General features: G+C 47.7%; 3 protein-coding genes across 3 annotated transcripts; 1 reads left to right on the forward strand and 2 right to left on the reverse strand.

The window, feature by feature from the left end:
• Window positions 1-4,139: 4,139 nt before the first annotated feature.
• On the forward strand, window positions 4,140-5,009 carry LOC131294268 (uncharacterized). The gene is made up of 2 exons (XM_058322314.1): window positions 4,140-4,184; window positions 4,266-5,009. Exons 1-2 carry the CDS (start codon window positions 4,140-4,142, stop codon window positions 5,007-5,009), a joined length of 789 nt encoding a protein of 262 aa, XP_058178297.1.
• Window positions 5,010-9,387: 4,378 nt separating this feature from the next.
• Window positions 9,388-11,147, reverse strand: LOC131294269 (uncharacterized). Its single transcript, XM_058322315.1, has 3 exons — window positions 11,097-11,147; window positions 9,695-10,957; window positions 9,388-9,603 (listed from the first exon to the last, which is right to left on the reverse strand). Exons 1-3 carry the CDS (start codon window positions 11,145-11,147, stop codon window positions 9,388-9,390), a joined length of 1,530 nt encoding a protein of 509 aa, XP_058178298.1.
• An 813-nt stretch (window positions 11,148-11,960) lies between these two features.
• LOC131294270 (uncharacterized) lies at window positions 11,961-13,645 on the reverse strand. The gene is made up of 3 exons (XM_058322316.1): window positions 13,589-13,645; window positions 12,256-13,518; window positions 11,961-12,173 (listed from the first exon to the last, which is right to left on the reverse strand). Exons 1-3 carry the CDS (start codon window positions 13,643-13,645, stop codon window positions 11,961-11,963), a joined length of 1,533 nt encoding a protein of 510 aa, XP_058178299.1.
• Window positions 13,646-16,151: the final 2,506 nt, after the last annotated feature.

The following is a 16,151-nucleotide window of genomic DNA, read 5'->3' on the forward strand; positions in this document are numbered from 1 at the left end:
CTTAGTTTATCTAGCATCTTATTTACTTTACTTAAAATTAAATGATTTCGTTTTCAAGAATTGTTCCATGTGTCAGCAATGGATTAGTTGAGCACCGAATTATACGACCATTTGAGAGGATGGCAAGTCAATTTTCTAACTGAAACCTGCTTGGCTATATTGCACACCTCTTCCACTTTGTCTCAAACAAACTTCATCATATACGTCTATTTCGGCATCTTTCTAAGTTCTCTTCGATGGAGTCACTGGTCCACTGTTTGGGTGTTGTATATGGCTTTACGTAATGACAAGAACATGTTGGGAAATTAACAGGCAGCAAGTGGGGCAACAATGTGACAACACGGATTTTCAGACCCAATCTGGATTGATAGTTTCGTTGGATGTCGGTGGTGCGTTGTTCCATAAAGCTGCACCGAGCCGAGTTTACTTAGCTGCACCGCACTGTTGGGAGCATTCTGTATGCGCCCGGGTCAGTGGAAAGTACTATAAATGGTTCGACGCATGCTAGCTGCAGCGACACATAGTAGTGTTTCGGTGTACCTAGGAGTCCGATGGCAACTGCAATGAAGTTTCGAGTGTGGGCACTTTCGCTGGTCGTGATCTGTTCGCTGCAGGTTGGTCCATAGGCGGCACTGTCGTGCATGAGGATGGCGTTTTTTTTCTGGTTCAAAAAAGCATGTTTTGTCTTCCTTGTACAGTGGTCCGTTCCTGCAGAACCACGGCCCGACTTTGCACTCGAAGATACCGTGTACGGTGCTACGAAGGTGTCGTCGGCGCTGTCGGTCCTTTACAGTGAAGTTGGCAGTGTCACCAGTAGTTTACAACCGTTAACACTAGAGTCGGACTATGAAACACTAGGTGTACTGTACAGTTTGTTGAATGCGGTTGGCTTTCCCCTGCAAGGCTACCTCGGAGCAATCGTGGAGAGCCTCGAGACTCTCACCACGACGGATAATACAAGCGATTTCGGCTTATTTTCGTCCGTGACCGGCATTATCGACGCTGCACAGACCTGGATAGCCGAAGATTTTGATGTAATCCTTGGTGTCATGAACGAGCTCGTTGGAGGACCCCTTGCAGCGCAGTTCAACGACGCACTCTCGCGCATCGACGATGGTCTTAGCGAGCTTCAAGACGCATTGGAAGAACTTTCCTCGGTGGTCCAGGGAATCCTGGGAAGCAGCGAGGAGTCCAGCTGCCAACGACGGGATGTACCGCCGCGTTATGTCTATCGGGTAGTGTATGCTGTGCGTGCCTTGCGAGGCTATCTGCCGTTGGTCACATACCTGATTGTCACTACGGTGGATAACCTTCGGACAGCCGACGAGTACGTGGTGCGGCTGGAGGCTGCAACATCCGACGTGACCGACGTAACGCAGTACACCGAGCTGGTAGAGATTGGCGTCTATCCAATCGTCACCCATGTTGCGGAGGCCGTGGAAAGTGTTCACAGCGATCTGGGGCTGGTCGTGGGGCAACTGTCAAGCCTTACCAATGTTCAGTCGGTTTCCAGTTATTCGGGTGTGGTAAGCGCCCTCTCTAGCTTTGACTCGGTCCTGAACAGGTTGAGCTCCGCCAGCTCTAGCTTCTATCTGGCCCTCGACGATATATCCGAGAGCCTCGAGGAGTACCTGACCGACCCCGACAATACCGATCCGATGAGCAACAGACAAGACGTCGTAGACACACTCTTGGACACGCTGCTATCCAACGGGCCCTTCTCGCGCTACTGCTTCTACAAGTACTCGGAAATACTGCTAGGATTCACCGATCTCGGCTACAGTGGCGTGGAAGAATGTATCGACAGGGAGTTGGAGAGGCTGCAGTTTCTCGAGGAAACCCTACTCCGACTGGTCGCGGCACTGGAGTTCGACTTCGAGGACCTGTTTGATGAGCTTACCGCGTGCGAAGGAATACGCCGAACCAGCAGGCGTGCGCAATGTGTCGCCAATGTATGTACGGCATGCAACAACCCTAAGCCCCATTGTCACTAACTCTTACTTTTTGCGTGTTTCAGCTGGCGTTCACGTACAACTTTTTGGCGAGCAGCTTTGAAACAAAGTTTGATCTGATTTACGAAGTCGCCATTGCGGAGGCGGTGGCAAGTAAATACCGACTGCTGGCCTGCGTGGAGTCTCTGACGTTCAGGCTACTCGATGAATCGACGGATGACCTGAGAAGGGAGATTAGGAAATGCAGACGACATGGACCGTACTGTGAGCAGGAATCGGGCGAGGAAGGAAAGCTACTTTTAGCAGGTAACGAGGGGAAAGAGGTAAAATAACAGGCTGACCGTACTTGACCCAATGCATAATGCACGCTTACTGCAGTTGACCTGGAAGCAGGGCGGTAGATAATAAGGATGCCTTCGGGTGGACAAGCAGGATGGATGTTTTATTTTTCTAAAGTCCGGAGGTATCAACACAGTGTTTGTAATAAAAAACCATTTTCATTGGCTTAACGTGTTTGCTGTAGTCTTACTTCTTGCCCTTAGTGGTCATCTGCGAGCTTAGAGTTCTCAAGTGAAACAACGTGGTTTTCAACGTCTTGATTTTGCGTCACTTTCTCATTTGTGTGGTACTATTCTCTATTCTTTTCGAAGCACTTAGCAAAATTGTTACCTGTTCCTTGGCAAATTATTGGGTCTGTGGTTTTCGAATGTTTGTCACAGTGACACACACACCCCACCATTCCATATCTGCTCTTTTGACAGCACCGAATGTCTACTTGACGGATGAAATTCTTGGGCGGTATCGCTTACATGAAGGTAATGATTTCACACAACAAAACCAAACAAACAGACATCCCACGTCGAAAATGGTTGGCCCATAAAGCGGCTCAAAGGAAAGCCTGCGAACGGTCCGATGCCCGGCGTCCTACGCTGCGAGTCGCAAGTGACACTTCAACCCCCGTCAGAGCAGGAGGTGATCAATCTTCATTCGAAATGATTTTACGGCCACAGACATCGTGGCGCGGATCACGTTACTTTGCGTGCGGCACCGGGAGAACGGCGTGCAAATGGGGGTAAAGATCGCAACTATCAAGAGCTCGACGGAGGAGTGAACTGACCGAAAAGGAAGGCTTCAGTTGCATGTTGAGGCTGAGGGCACGTGTCGTTCAGTTCTCTCTCGGTGATCGCCGATCGGGGAATAACGCCATGACCTTGGCTGGATGCGTTAATCGAACGTGATCGCACGACCTTTGCTTGGAGCCAAACGTCATTGGAATACGTTTGATTGGAGTACCAGGGAGAAACCGAACCAATCTGTACTTAAGGGAGTGGTTCAACATCGAGCCGTACTGGTGTCTAGTCGGTACCACACTCTGTAGTCTATCCTCTTCAACTTGACAGAGGAACTTCATCCGAAGGCTTCTTAGTGGCGTTACTCTTTGGTTGCTGTAATGGGTTGCTGTTTCCTGTATCACCTACCTTATTTTATGACTTGTTTATTGCTTCGACGTCATACTTCCTAGATGACATTGCGCCATAAACGCTATTGATTTGGTATACTTTTAAATTGTGGGAACAAGCCATGGTAAATTTATTTCTAATCGATAACCATTTAATTTGATGCTTCTGTATTTTAATATATTGCTTTACGTTGCTGCTATTTTCAGGTTGATTTATATTTTACCTGTTAAGTGATGTTTTCATTTAATTGAATAAATTCTTAGGTTTTATCAGTGAGATTCTGTTTGAACATGGTGAACAGCAAAAATAGTATTTAATCTACTGGAGTTTAATATTATTTTCTTGTTTTAATTTTACACACCTAACCTGAAAATTGTGTCGATAAAATAATTTGTACAACAATTATAAAATTTTTAAAATCAAACTATAAATATTTTTTGTGTAAAACCATTCCGATCTCAAATTGATAACATCATAATATTGTGCCGCTTCCAGAGCGATCCCGCTTAGAACGTTCATCGTTCGGTTTTTGCATCGTTTTGATCGTGTATGGAACAGAACGCTATCGGCCGCTGCACGAGTCAATATTTAATCAGCTGATGCTCGAAACGGTCCATATTATTGTTCAGTTTGGCGACGGTTGCAGACTCACTAGATGTGAGGATGAATTTCTGGCGTCGAGTTTTCGTGTAGCACAACAATCCGAAAGGGGTTTTTAAAATTACAAATGGCGATACAAACGTTATTATTCTTGTTTTTCATTTTATTCGAGGTGAGTTTTGCGCACACTAAGCAACAATGATCTCAAATTAAGAATTTTGGGTTTAATGGTGTTTTTTTTACCTTCCCCCAGCTTGTACTTCCCAACCCCGTTCCAAACTTTGGTCTTCCGAGTCCAATTTCCGGCAGCGATCAGGTGTCCAAGGTAGCCAACCAGACTGGTATTTTGCTGCGCACAGTTGACGATCGGCTCAACATCACGCTAACATCGAGCTATGCGAAGCTAAACCAAACCCTCGCTCGACTGACAACGCTGGCACAATTCATCGTACACGTGGACGCTCTCGTTACAGCTCCCCTGCTCACCCTGACCGACGATGTTTCCGGCGATGTGCGGGGTCGGTTCGCACCGGTTCTCGCCGGGATTGCCGCCACGCGAGCGTACATGGAACAAACCTTGCCGTCCGAGCTGGACCAGCTGCAAACGTTGATCAGTGCGTCGGTGCCGAATCGGCTTAAGGATGCCTTCGGTTGTCTGCGCAGTGGGTTGGATCGGCTAGGAGGAAGTTTGGACGTACTGAGGGGGGCATTGTTGACCGCGGTGGCGAAGTTTGGCTCGGGGGATGTTCCCTCGGCCGTTCTGTACAAATATCTTACCGTGGGCACCGTTTACGATGTTGCACGAGCGATGACTGACGTGAAGATTTGCATTCCTTCGATTGTGGACACCATCGATACAACGATCGCACACCTTAAAACGGCAGATGACTACATTTTATCGGTCAAAGACAAGATAGCAAAAATGTTTGGCTCAAACACAGGTTTTAATACATATCCAAATCTCTTGTGTGGGCAAATCAAAGACGGAAAGCAATAAAACAAAACAAACATCTTAAACTTTGTTTTGATGTGTGAAGAACCAGGCGCCTCCATCATACCAATGCTCTTTATAGTTTCTACTTGTTAACTATTTTATACGATTTCACGTACGATGTCAAAGCTACGACGTAACCAGTGTAATGTAAAGACATGATACACATTTAGATTTAAATTTATCCCTTCAATTTATGGCGAAATGAATCCAATCGGGGGGAAATAGCGTATAACTGTTTTTATTTAGCTTTTGATTTTTCTTGACGTGTTTTATGATATTCTTCCAATGTGATCAGCCTGTGTACATCGTCGTCACTTATACGGCCTAAAGCGTATTTACTGTGAATCGCTCATGTGTTTACCGTTTCAAAGAGCAATGTACATTAAATACCAATCATTTTCTACAAATGACCCGTGGTTGTCAATTCTCCATATTGATTGTGCTTTTAGATATTGACGGTCTTGTTAATGGATCTTTATTTCACTCACTTTCTTTTACTTTGCTCCTATATTCAGTTTACAAAAATAGGTCAAATCTTTCAAATCAAATTATTTACTAATGCATGTTGCTGCATATGTTCAGGTAATAATTTAGATTCTTTGTGTTTGTTTTGATTTGTGATGAGCATTTTCCATGTGATATATTTTGTTCATTAAATACTGTTGTGTTAGCTTAGCTAATTTTGCTCAGTGCATATAATGTTTAACGTTGATTTCAAATGAACAAGTTTAGAAGCCTGTTCCTATGTGTTTACCCTGGCATAAAATACTCTATTGTAAAGAATTAAACTCACAAATGTGTTCGTAAAGTGTGAAGCATGTATGTACAATTAATCATATAGTAGTTTTTAACAACATTTTTCTTGTTTTACGCACAAGTTTATTAGTGAATCTTGAATAAAGAACAACATTTTTTAAAAATCATACCCATAATTCTCAACAATTATATTAGTGCAAAACAGTGCTGGTAGAAGGTATAGTTTCAATTGAAAAACCACTGTTGATGATCAGTGCTCGAGCGATGTGATTTTCTCCTTGTATTTCATCTAATAAAAGGAGGTGCTTGTATTTCTGAATTTTACACCTTGAATATTTTTATTTTCCGTCAGTCCCGTTCGCGAAGCGTCGTTGTTGCTTAACGCAGAGTGATGGCCAGTGGCGTTCCCGGTCAGGCTCGACTAGTGTAAGAAACGGATTTGAAGATGCCAGCGAATGTACTGCTAAAGCTGGCAGTTAAACCGAACCGGGTGCGATGGCGTTTATTAGGTTACGGAATTCGCCTCGGATCGCCGTCTGTCTCTCCAAGCATCGCACGGCTGTCATGTGAATAATTGCACGTGGCGCCCCGGGACGAACATGCCGGCAGTCGCGGGGTGGTTTTAATTTTATCTTTCTCTCTTCCCATCCCTCCCCCATCGCTAACCCACCCGCTATACAGGTGCGCCCATTAGAGGGTGTTTTTGCGGGGCGCCTCTTTACTGCAGTTTGCTGATTGCATGCAAATTGTAGCAAACTGTTCACTCTCCCACCCACTACACGGTGCGAAAACCAATGCGAAGATATACACATTGCGAACGGGGGTAGTGTATCGTATTATATTTACTGGACTTTTTTGTTCTAATTACTACCCGATACGGTCAACAACGACGCATTGCTTCACGGTGGTTTTTTAGTGTCTTGTAAAGTTGTTAAATCATCTTCCTAATGGTTTCCGTCATAAGAACCACCGGTGCGGCGCAGATTTATAGCCCCATCGCCGTGGGGGCAATTTGTGGCATCACTGCTCACGCGCACACATACACATACACCCAAAACCTCCAGTGTACGTGTTGGTGGCACACCGCTTGGTCAGAATGCTTCCTTCATCGAGAGCTGCGGAGTAATTCATCGTTTAATTAACTCATCTTTTGCGCCAGAGCCGCTTGCTCAACGTCTTCGATCACTTCCATCTTGCTGATGTGTGCTAAATAGCGTGCAGAAATTCTAACCATCTTACAACCTTCCCCCGTATCACTTACCGGTCCCATCTTGGCGTCCTTTTATCGCCGTTGCTTCAGCTCACCGTTCGTTGCAGCTCGCATCATCATATCCGATCGCGATCCATCGCTCAACGGGTACTGCCGCATTCCCCCTCCCTCAACCATCTCAGTACGATCTCGTTACGTGCCTTCGGTGGAAATAATATTTTAAATATAAACATTTCTCAACATTATAACGTTAATAATAGCCACTCTGGCGGTGTAGATATCTTGTTGTCTCTCAAAGGTGTGTGCGTCGGTGAGTGGTTCGCTTCGTCTCTCAAAACCATCCCGGGGATGGCCGTTCCGGGACGCCAACTAGGACGCCTCGGTATAGTCAAATTGGTAAACCGTTTGTTGCACGCCGATATTTCTTAAAGTAAGAAGTTTGGCGTGGTTTAAGGTGGGTGGGATGGGTTTGGGGTAAGGTTGTGGTATTAATAGAGCAAAGGGCGACCACCCGTTCGGTTTCTACTCCCGCGGTTGGGAAGCACCCCATTTGCAGCTTGCACCAACTACCGGTTTCGGTATTTCCAAATCGGCGTTCTCGGATCATGTAGTTCGAGAAAGCGGGCAAAAATGAAGGAAAACCTACAGACGCCGCGTTAAAACGAGATGGAAACGCGCGCGGATAGCAAGATCACGGCGACGACGGCTTCCAATGATTGTCTATTAATAATCTGTAAATCATATAAACTGTTGCTTGCTCGCCTCGGGATGGGGCACGCTGTTGTACTGGTAGTTATAAGCAGCCGAGAGCTACCATGCTGCCGATCGTTACACTCGTGAGGAGGGCGCATTAGAACACGTTAGGCCCCACGTTGACAAAAGTAACCATAAGTATCATACTATGCCCGTTCCGTAGCTTGATGCTGGCCTTGATGCCATGTTATTCATTGTTGTGCTTATTTAAATGGCGACACTGTCTTATAAAATGTCTCTAATGCATCTTCAATTGTTTTTCAATTGTCACAATCAATATTGTACCAACAAACAAAAGTGTTCGGAAAGAAACGACCCTTCATCCTTTGCATAGTTTTCTGGACAATTTCGGTCTCAATCGTTGCGACAATTTTCGCTCAGTTTGTCAACTATTCCGGTTGGTTTCTGATTGCAGCTGAAACACTTGAGGTAAGTGTAGAAGATGGAATCATTTGTCGATCTTTTCTGCCTGAAATCATTAGCTTAGATAGCTGATTTACATTTTTCTGAGGCCCCTTTATGCTGGCATTAAAAAATAATAGCTAGTGGAAGATAGTAAAAACTATCTGTTCGCATACATTCGCGTACATTCAGCCATTAATTCCCAGCACCTTAACATTTATTTTAAGACATATTTCAAAACATTATCATCATCTATCGCTACTCAACATGTTTTCAGTGTACGCCATCGGTGATTTAAAATAAGTTATTTTTATTTTTTACCCGATTCGATTACGTTCAAGTTCCAAGTGCACTCCAAGGCCGCGGCGTTGGAGCAGTGGATAAGACAACTAATGTCTGACCATAACTAAATTGAACCAAGGAAAGCGCGCTGCTGTAGCGCTTCTAGTATTTATTAGTAGTATTAGTAAATAGTAGTAATCAAGTTGTGAAAGTTTCAGACCTGTACTATTTTTTTCGCGAAATGCCGTACAATTGCTCTCTAAACAACGACGATAACCATTCAGGATCCAAAGGCTCCAGCATATGTAGTCACGGAAAGTCATTTGAGCTATAACTTAACAAAGTCATACATGAAGAGAAAACTACGTTACAATCATATACTATTATAAAATAAGAAGCGCACATCGTAACCACAGTTTGGATAAAAAGTCTTAACATATGTGTTCAAAATTGTATAAATAAAAACACTGCGACAGAACAGTTTGAAGTTATTATTATTCCTTCAAACTTCAATTGCCGACAAGATACCGGTAGTGCCGTGAAGTCAAATGTATGAGAATATATGCAAGCGATATTTTTTTTTTAAGTTTTCGTATAGATTCAGACTCTCAATGTTGTTGGTAATCGTGTTTAGCAAAACCAAATATGTATTTGTGTCTCCTATTGCCAACTCACTTTCAAGTTTGCAACCCTTGGACACATCTGTGCAAACAATACCTCGCAAGTCTTCGTTTTTTTCTAGTTGAACATGATGTTGTGTAGGAGAAAATACTATATTCCTTTGAAAAGGCTTCGGGAATTCTCATCAGATTTGCATCAATTGATGCTCGTATTTGATCCTCGAGCCGCTCGGATTATGTATCGTATGATTTATTTAAGCATAACCGTTCACAATAGTATAGTTCTGACTCTCGTATTCTGGTTCCTCTCTCACCATCTCAGCGTTGAAGCAGAAGGAATGTAAACATATCAGGGCCACTAAATATTGTCGTCCGCCGTCGGACCATCCAACGCACACTGTCGAATTTCGTCCTGCAGGTTCGATTCACTGATCTCGACCAGGTTGAGCTTCACCAGCTCGATGCAGATAAGGAACCGGTTACCGCTTGCCTCCGTTTCCGCGTCAATCAGATCGAACAAGTACTGCAGCTTGTGTCCGAACTCTGTGGCAATTGCGGTATAGAACCCGGATAACTGTGCAATAAACGATAGAGGGGGTGGTGTTGAAGTGTGTTCAAATGAAATCGGAATGGATACTTGACTCCGAAAGCGGATCGTAACTCACCGTGGTAATGCATTCGCCAAGAGTTGTTGAATCGGTGATCGTATCACAGATGCCCACCTGGTCCAGGATGATGTCGAAGTCGAACGGAAGCAGCTGAGTGATCAGTGGCAGCGAGTCCTTGAGGTACGTCAACCGACGCTCTTCCTTGTCGAAGCACAGGCTGGCGTTATCGGCGATCGTGGTGAGGAAGGCGAGCACCAGTCCGTAGTACTTGTAGAAGCAGAACTGGGCGTAGCGGCCGTTCTCGATCAGCGTGAGGATGAGGCTGTCCAGGAGGTCCGACGAGATCCCACCGGATGACCCAGAACTGGGGAGCGCTGTGTTGAACACTTCGAGTAGCGCCGCCAGATATCCGTCGAGGGCCGGGTATTTGGTAGGCTGGAGCGTATCCAGGTGAGCCTTGTACGCTTCTAGGGCGGTCGTGAGCGTGGTGTAGTCGGTGGCAGCCGCCACGGCTGCGTAGTCGCCAACGTTGGACTCCAACGTATCGAAGTCGCCCACGTAGCCATCGAGAGCGGTTTCTACGGTGGTGGAAATGGCGTCGGTGACAGCGCTCATCTGAGCCTGCAGTTGTGTGGTGGTGGCGTCGGAAGCAAGCATCGCACTGGACACCAGCAACACGTAGTCATCGGCCAGGTTGATGTTTTCGAGCGTACTGTCGATAGTGTACTTCACCTCCGGAATGTAAGCCTTCAGCTGGTTGATGGAAAACACTACCCGGTACACCAGTGCCGGTTTGACGTTCTTCTTTACGATCGCCGGTGTGATGGCATCGGCACCTGCCTGCAGTACAGCTGCGTCGATGGCAGTCTTCAGGCTGCCTAGGATAGTCTCTAGTTCAGTGAGCCCGTCGGTGATGCGCGCGAAACCGTCGGTGAACTGTTCCGGCACGTAATGGCCCACGAGTTCCCCGATGGCAATATTGTCCATGGGCATTTCTGTGCCGATCGCCGTCTTAATATCGGCGATCTTCGTAAACACGGGCCCGAAAGCACCCGCTACATTGCCCGACATATCCGCCACCAGCGACGTCACCAGCGGCACCAGCTCGTCGCTCAGCCTCACCGTCAGTTCGGCCATGCTCTTCAGTAGATCCGCTAGGTCCTGCAGTCCCGGGTAGTCCGATTCGGCGGTATAGAGCGTGTTTTCGTCCACCGCATCCACCACATCTTTCGCATCATTAATCGCCTGCGACACCTTTCCGCTACCCGTGATCGGCAGGTTGATGCCAAAGTCTGGCTTTGCCAAGACCATCATTGGTACCTACGTCGGTTTGGGAGAAGAAAAAAAGAAGAAAACAGCAAAAAAAAAAAATAATAAAAAAAGGAGGAAAAGGACAAATCCGATCGCGGATTGGGAAGAGATTCATCAAGGATACCCCAAGGATGACCTATCGCCCAACTACCTGCAGCAGGCTCTGCACGCACAAGGTCAACACTAGTAGGCGAAGCATTGCGTGCTAGGACCTCTCCGAGGAACTTCAAAGGAGTTTGTTTTTGGTCTGAAGGTGTGAGTGTGTGTGTGTACGTGTGCTTGTATGCGGACACACGACGGACAACTTCGAGACAACTTCGCCGAAAGTCGTTAAAACACCCGTCCCCAAAAAACTACAGCAGCGATGAGTTACTCGATACCGTTGCGTGGTTACTGACGCGAACGGATGGGAGGCAACGATCTGCGCCACGGACCATGTGCGTGCGTGTGTACAGATGCTTCACGACGGCGAAGGTGCAGTTGTGTAAAGAAACGTCCTGCCCCGACAAGGGAGGCGAGGTGTGGGAAAACGAGGAATGGACTGTGGCAGTGCAAAACAACTTTCTGCCAACTAGCTCTTGGTGGCGTTGAAAATGTTTGTAGCATGCTGGACGTTTGGTCACTGTTCCGGAATGTCCGAGTAGTGATATATATTCTCCTCAGGGTTCGAAGCTTTATGACACGTGGTGGCAGTTGATGGAAGCCGTTTTACATTGGTTGCTATTTGGGATAGTATTGGTATTTCGAACACGCATCAAGTTTTTCAACACGCTACACAGCACCTACAGACATAGACCGTAGGATGATTTGCACCAACCATTCAATACTATACTACTGCAATCGAACGTTTGACAGAATGAAATACTCGTTAAGAAAATAAATAGAGTTTACTAGATTGGTTTATTTCCCTTTTTTCAATAACAAAGAAACGATGTCTTACATCGTTGGTACGCATGTAAATTTATATGTTTACGGTATTGGTAACCGACCACAAGGAGGAACCAGCCACCAGTTATTCGTCCTGGCCAGTCGGTCCGTCGTTAGCACAGCTGTTGATGTCCTCTAGCAGTACCGGGACCTCGTCGTTGCTCAGCGCCGACTGCGACATAGATATACAGATCTTCAGCCGGTTGCTACTGGCGGCGATCTCATGCTGGAGTGATTGATAGCCAAGGTTTATCTTGTTGCCGAAGGCTCCTTCCAGGTCGTTGTAGATTTCTGCAAACTACGAACGATAAAGAAAGAGGTAGGATGTAAAGATGATTATTAACAACCGGAAGACCGGCCGGGTGCTCGTGGTACGTTACCTTCAAGGTGCATTCCTGCAAGTTGGTAGCATCGTCAATTTGATCGCAAATTTCCAAGTCGTCCGCGATATCCTCGAAATCAAAGAACAAAATTTCGAGCATTAGCTGAACCGTACCCTGGTAGTACTCGAGCCGGGGTGCCTCCTCTTGGATGCACTCGCTCGCGGCGTACGCGATCCAATCCAGCAGGACGAAGAAATAGTCTTTGTACTTGTAGAAGCAGTACTGGGCGTAGTTGCCGTTTCCGACCAGGTTGGTTATCAAGGCGTTCACCAGCGGGCTTTCGTAGATGAAGTACAGCGGGTCGACCACGTCGTACGCATCGATGAGTGCCTGCTTCAGCCCGTCAAGGACTTGTGTGATCGATGGATCGGCCAGCGATAGTAGGTCCAGGTTATCCTTGAAGTTATCCAGCACAGTGCCCAGGTCGACCGCACTGGTCGCGGTGCCGAGATTGGTCAAACCAGCGAAAGTTGTCGCAAGCTCCCCGAGGTCGCTGTCGATGGTGCCCAGTGTATCGGTGATGTAGTCTCCTAGTGGACCGGTAATGGCTTCCACCTCCAGCTGCAGGTTAGATGACTCCCCGATCGTGTCGTCTACCTTTTGGTCGAGCTCCAGCATAAATGCGTCAGCTATCCCGATGTTCTCCATTGTGCTAGAGACGACATACTCCAGCAGCGGAACAGTGGCCTTCAGAAGGTTTAAGGCGTAAATCAGATCTCCTACCAGTGCGCGGGATACCGTACGGTGCACAATGGTGGCGGTGATCGCGGAGGAGCCAGCCTCAGCCACGGCGCTGTTTGCAGCGTCTTTCAGCGCCGTGAGGCTGGTTTCAAGCTTCTCCAGAGCCTTCCCGATGTGCTGGAAGCTGTCGAGGAATTTTTCTGGTAGTGCATTACCAACCAAGGGTACCAACGGGGCCTTTAGGTCCGGTAGCGTGTCATCGGCAAACGCGATGGCGTCGGCAACCGCACCCAGTGCCACAGCGAAAACGCCCTCGACATCGCCGCTCGTGTCGCTGGCAAGTGCTGTGATCCCATCGATTATCGCCTCGGCAAGTGGCTGATACTGGTTGGCAATGTCGGCCACGATTTCAGCCACGTCCGGCAGTAGTTCCAAATCTGACTCAATCAAGTAGTTCGTGACCGACACGTTGATATCGGCGATCGCGCTGTCAGCTGCATCGGCTGCCACTGATACCCGGGACGTACCGGGAACGTTAGCAGACAGGGCGAACTGCGGCCTAGGTTCCGCTGACGTGTACTGTGGGGGAAAAGGCATTTTGGGAAAGTCGTCACCGAAGCTCACCAGCAACGCCACCAGTAACGCTTACCTGCACCAGTGCCAGCACACAAAATGCCACTATCGAGAGTTTATTCATCTTCGCCATGTAGCTTCTTCGGGGACTAGCTCCAGTGGCGCTAGCTGTCAATATGGTAAATCGTTTCGTTTGTTACTACATTTCGATGCATTCAATGCCAACAACCAGAGCACTCGGAGTTCCGAAACGATTGTCTAGCAGCCACAATAAGAACATAGACGCAACGTTGCTAGTGCATCTGTGTCAACAGCAGGGGATTTGGCACGACGCACGGTAGTCTTGAACGTCGGACAGAAATGTGTCGCTCCGGGTACGGCGCAGAAAACGTGGCTGGTAGAGGCCCAATCCAAGCAGCTCAGACCTCATATCGCACCATCGCGTACTTTTTCACAGGACACGATGCCAGAGTGCTGTGTCTTGCAGTATCGTGGCCGTTGTTTTTTTGTCTCTCGAGCATTCGCCCGCGCTTCAGCTCAACATCCATCCTCAGGGACACGCAAACCATTGGAGCACGTCAGTCCATGACGGTACGGTACGCCAGTCGGGAGGCAAATAAATCTGTGCAAACATATGCGTCTCTCGGTAGAAGCGGCTCCAAAACACGTGAAAGGACAATTTGGAGGGGACTGAGGGAAGGTGGTACTAGTAAGGAGGGACGATGTTTTTCATGGCGTGATAGCGAAAACAAGGTGCTATCGTAGACGACCGTAGAGATGTTTTTCCATCTTCTAGAAACAGTATCTCACATGCCAGTAGAATGATTTTGCCTGTGATGTGGCAACCGAACCACCTCTCAGCTGCATGACCACGCGTAATAGTTGCAATGCTTCTCGGTGGACTGCGTTGGTAGCAGCAGCGTGCTGACGTATTAGGTGGTGAAAACTTCTCCCAGAAAACTTTCCCTCAGCCCAGGACACTGGCAGTGTGTTAGCATTGTTTGAACAGTTGATAGCTGGCGGTTTGCGTGGCAACGTTGCACGTTCTCCTTTGGAGCGGTAGGCTCAGTTCAAGCCCGAACAGTTATTGTATTGGATAAACGTATCAACGTTAACAGCACTATGGGCGGTTGGTTGCCGATTGTGAGTGCGATGGCCGTAGGGATCGTGCTGTGGCAGGTAGGAAGCCTCTGCTGTAGCTCACATTGACCGGATGGACCGGGTTTAGGCTGCCCTTGCTTACGCTTGTTTCGTATCTGTTCTGCAGAGCCCTCCGGTAGCCGGTGTACCGAACTATGGACTTACGAATGATGTTCCTGGTAGTCAACGGGTGGCGAACAACATCGGCCGTGTTGCTAGCTATCTTCCATCATTGGCCGCCGACCAGCTAAGCACGGCGACGATAACGCAGACTGCATACGGTTTGCCGACTATCGTACAGCTGCTGAAAACGACGGGCAACCATGTGTCCGAGGCTGGACTTGCCGGTACGGCGGCAATATCGGCGCTCATCAGCGGTAACACCGGTTCGTCAGCCAATCTGTTTCAAAGTGCCATCCAGACCGTCGACGATGGATTGGATCACCTGCAGCAGCATCTACCGACGACGAAGGCAGCTCTGACGCAGCTGATAGGGGAAAATGTTTCGGACCGACTAACCGACAGCTTCTTACGGATCGAGAACGGTCTGACGCGTCTGAAGACTGCCATAACAGCACTTAAAGACGCGGTAGCTGCAGCCGTAGCCGTAGCTGGTTCTGAATCGTCGGTGTCGAACGCAATTCTTCAGCAATATATCACGGTGCAGCTCGTCTACGAACTGGCCGATTCGGCCAGCAATCTTCGAGCGTTTCTGCCGGTCGTGCACTATACTCTTACCACGTCGCTTGAGGACGCAGCGACGGCGGATACGTTCCTAGCTGCATACCAAACAACCGTCAATTTGGTTGGTGGGCTGATTGATCTGATCGTCGCTCCGCTCGTTACGACTAAGACCCAATTCTACAATAACTTCAAACCAGCTGTCCAAGAGCTGGCATCGTCCTTCGCTGGCGTTAAGGATGCGCTGGCGGGCCTGCAAATGAGGAGTGTGCCGAGCCTTGATAGCGCCGTCACAGCGATGCTGAATACCTTCGATCTTACCCTGATCAATACCAATAGGGATGTGACTGCTGTATCCACCTCGCTAAAAAACTACGTTAACTTCATCAAGCAACTGTTGACTATCACCGATACCGAACTTGTTTCCATCGAAGGGAGTGAACTGATCGGAGCCCTCATCCACACTCTAATCGACTGTGGTCGCTACTCACGGTACTGTTTCCACAAGTACGAGTACCTGGTGGCCAAATTAATCGATTCCCTCATTGAAAAGATGGGATTTTGCGTGCAACGGGAAGAGCGTCGCTTGACCAATCTCGGTACGGCCACCAGCTCGCTTGTCGAGTACACTACGTACGACATCCAGGACGTGACCGACTTTCTATCCATATGCGACATAATTGAGAACGCCACAGATAAGGCCAACTGCGTGTCGGCGGTACGTTCAACAGCACTAGCAGCACTTTCGAGCCCGGGATCTAACATATCGCTTTCTTTCGCAGATTTCGGGGTCTATCACACCGCTCGGGTCAATCTTC

This window comes from Anopheles ziemanni, chromosome 2 (assembly GCF_943734765.1).
Source record: "Anopheles ziemanni chromosome 2, idAnoZiCoDA_A2_x.2, whole genome shotgun sequence".
Taxonomy (NCBI): domain Eukaryota; kingdom Metazoa; phylum Arthropoda; class Insecta; order Diptera; family Culicidae; genus Anopheles; species Anopheles ziemanni.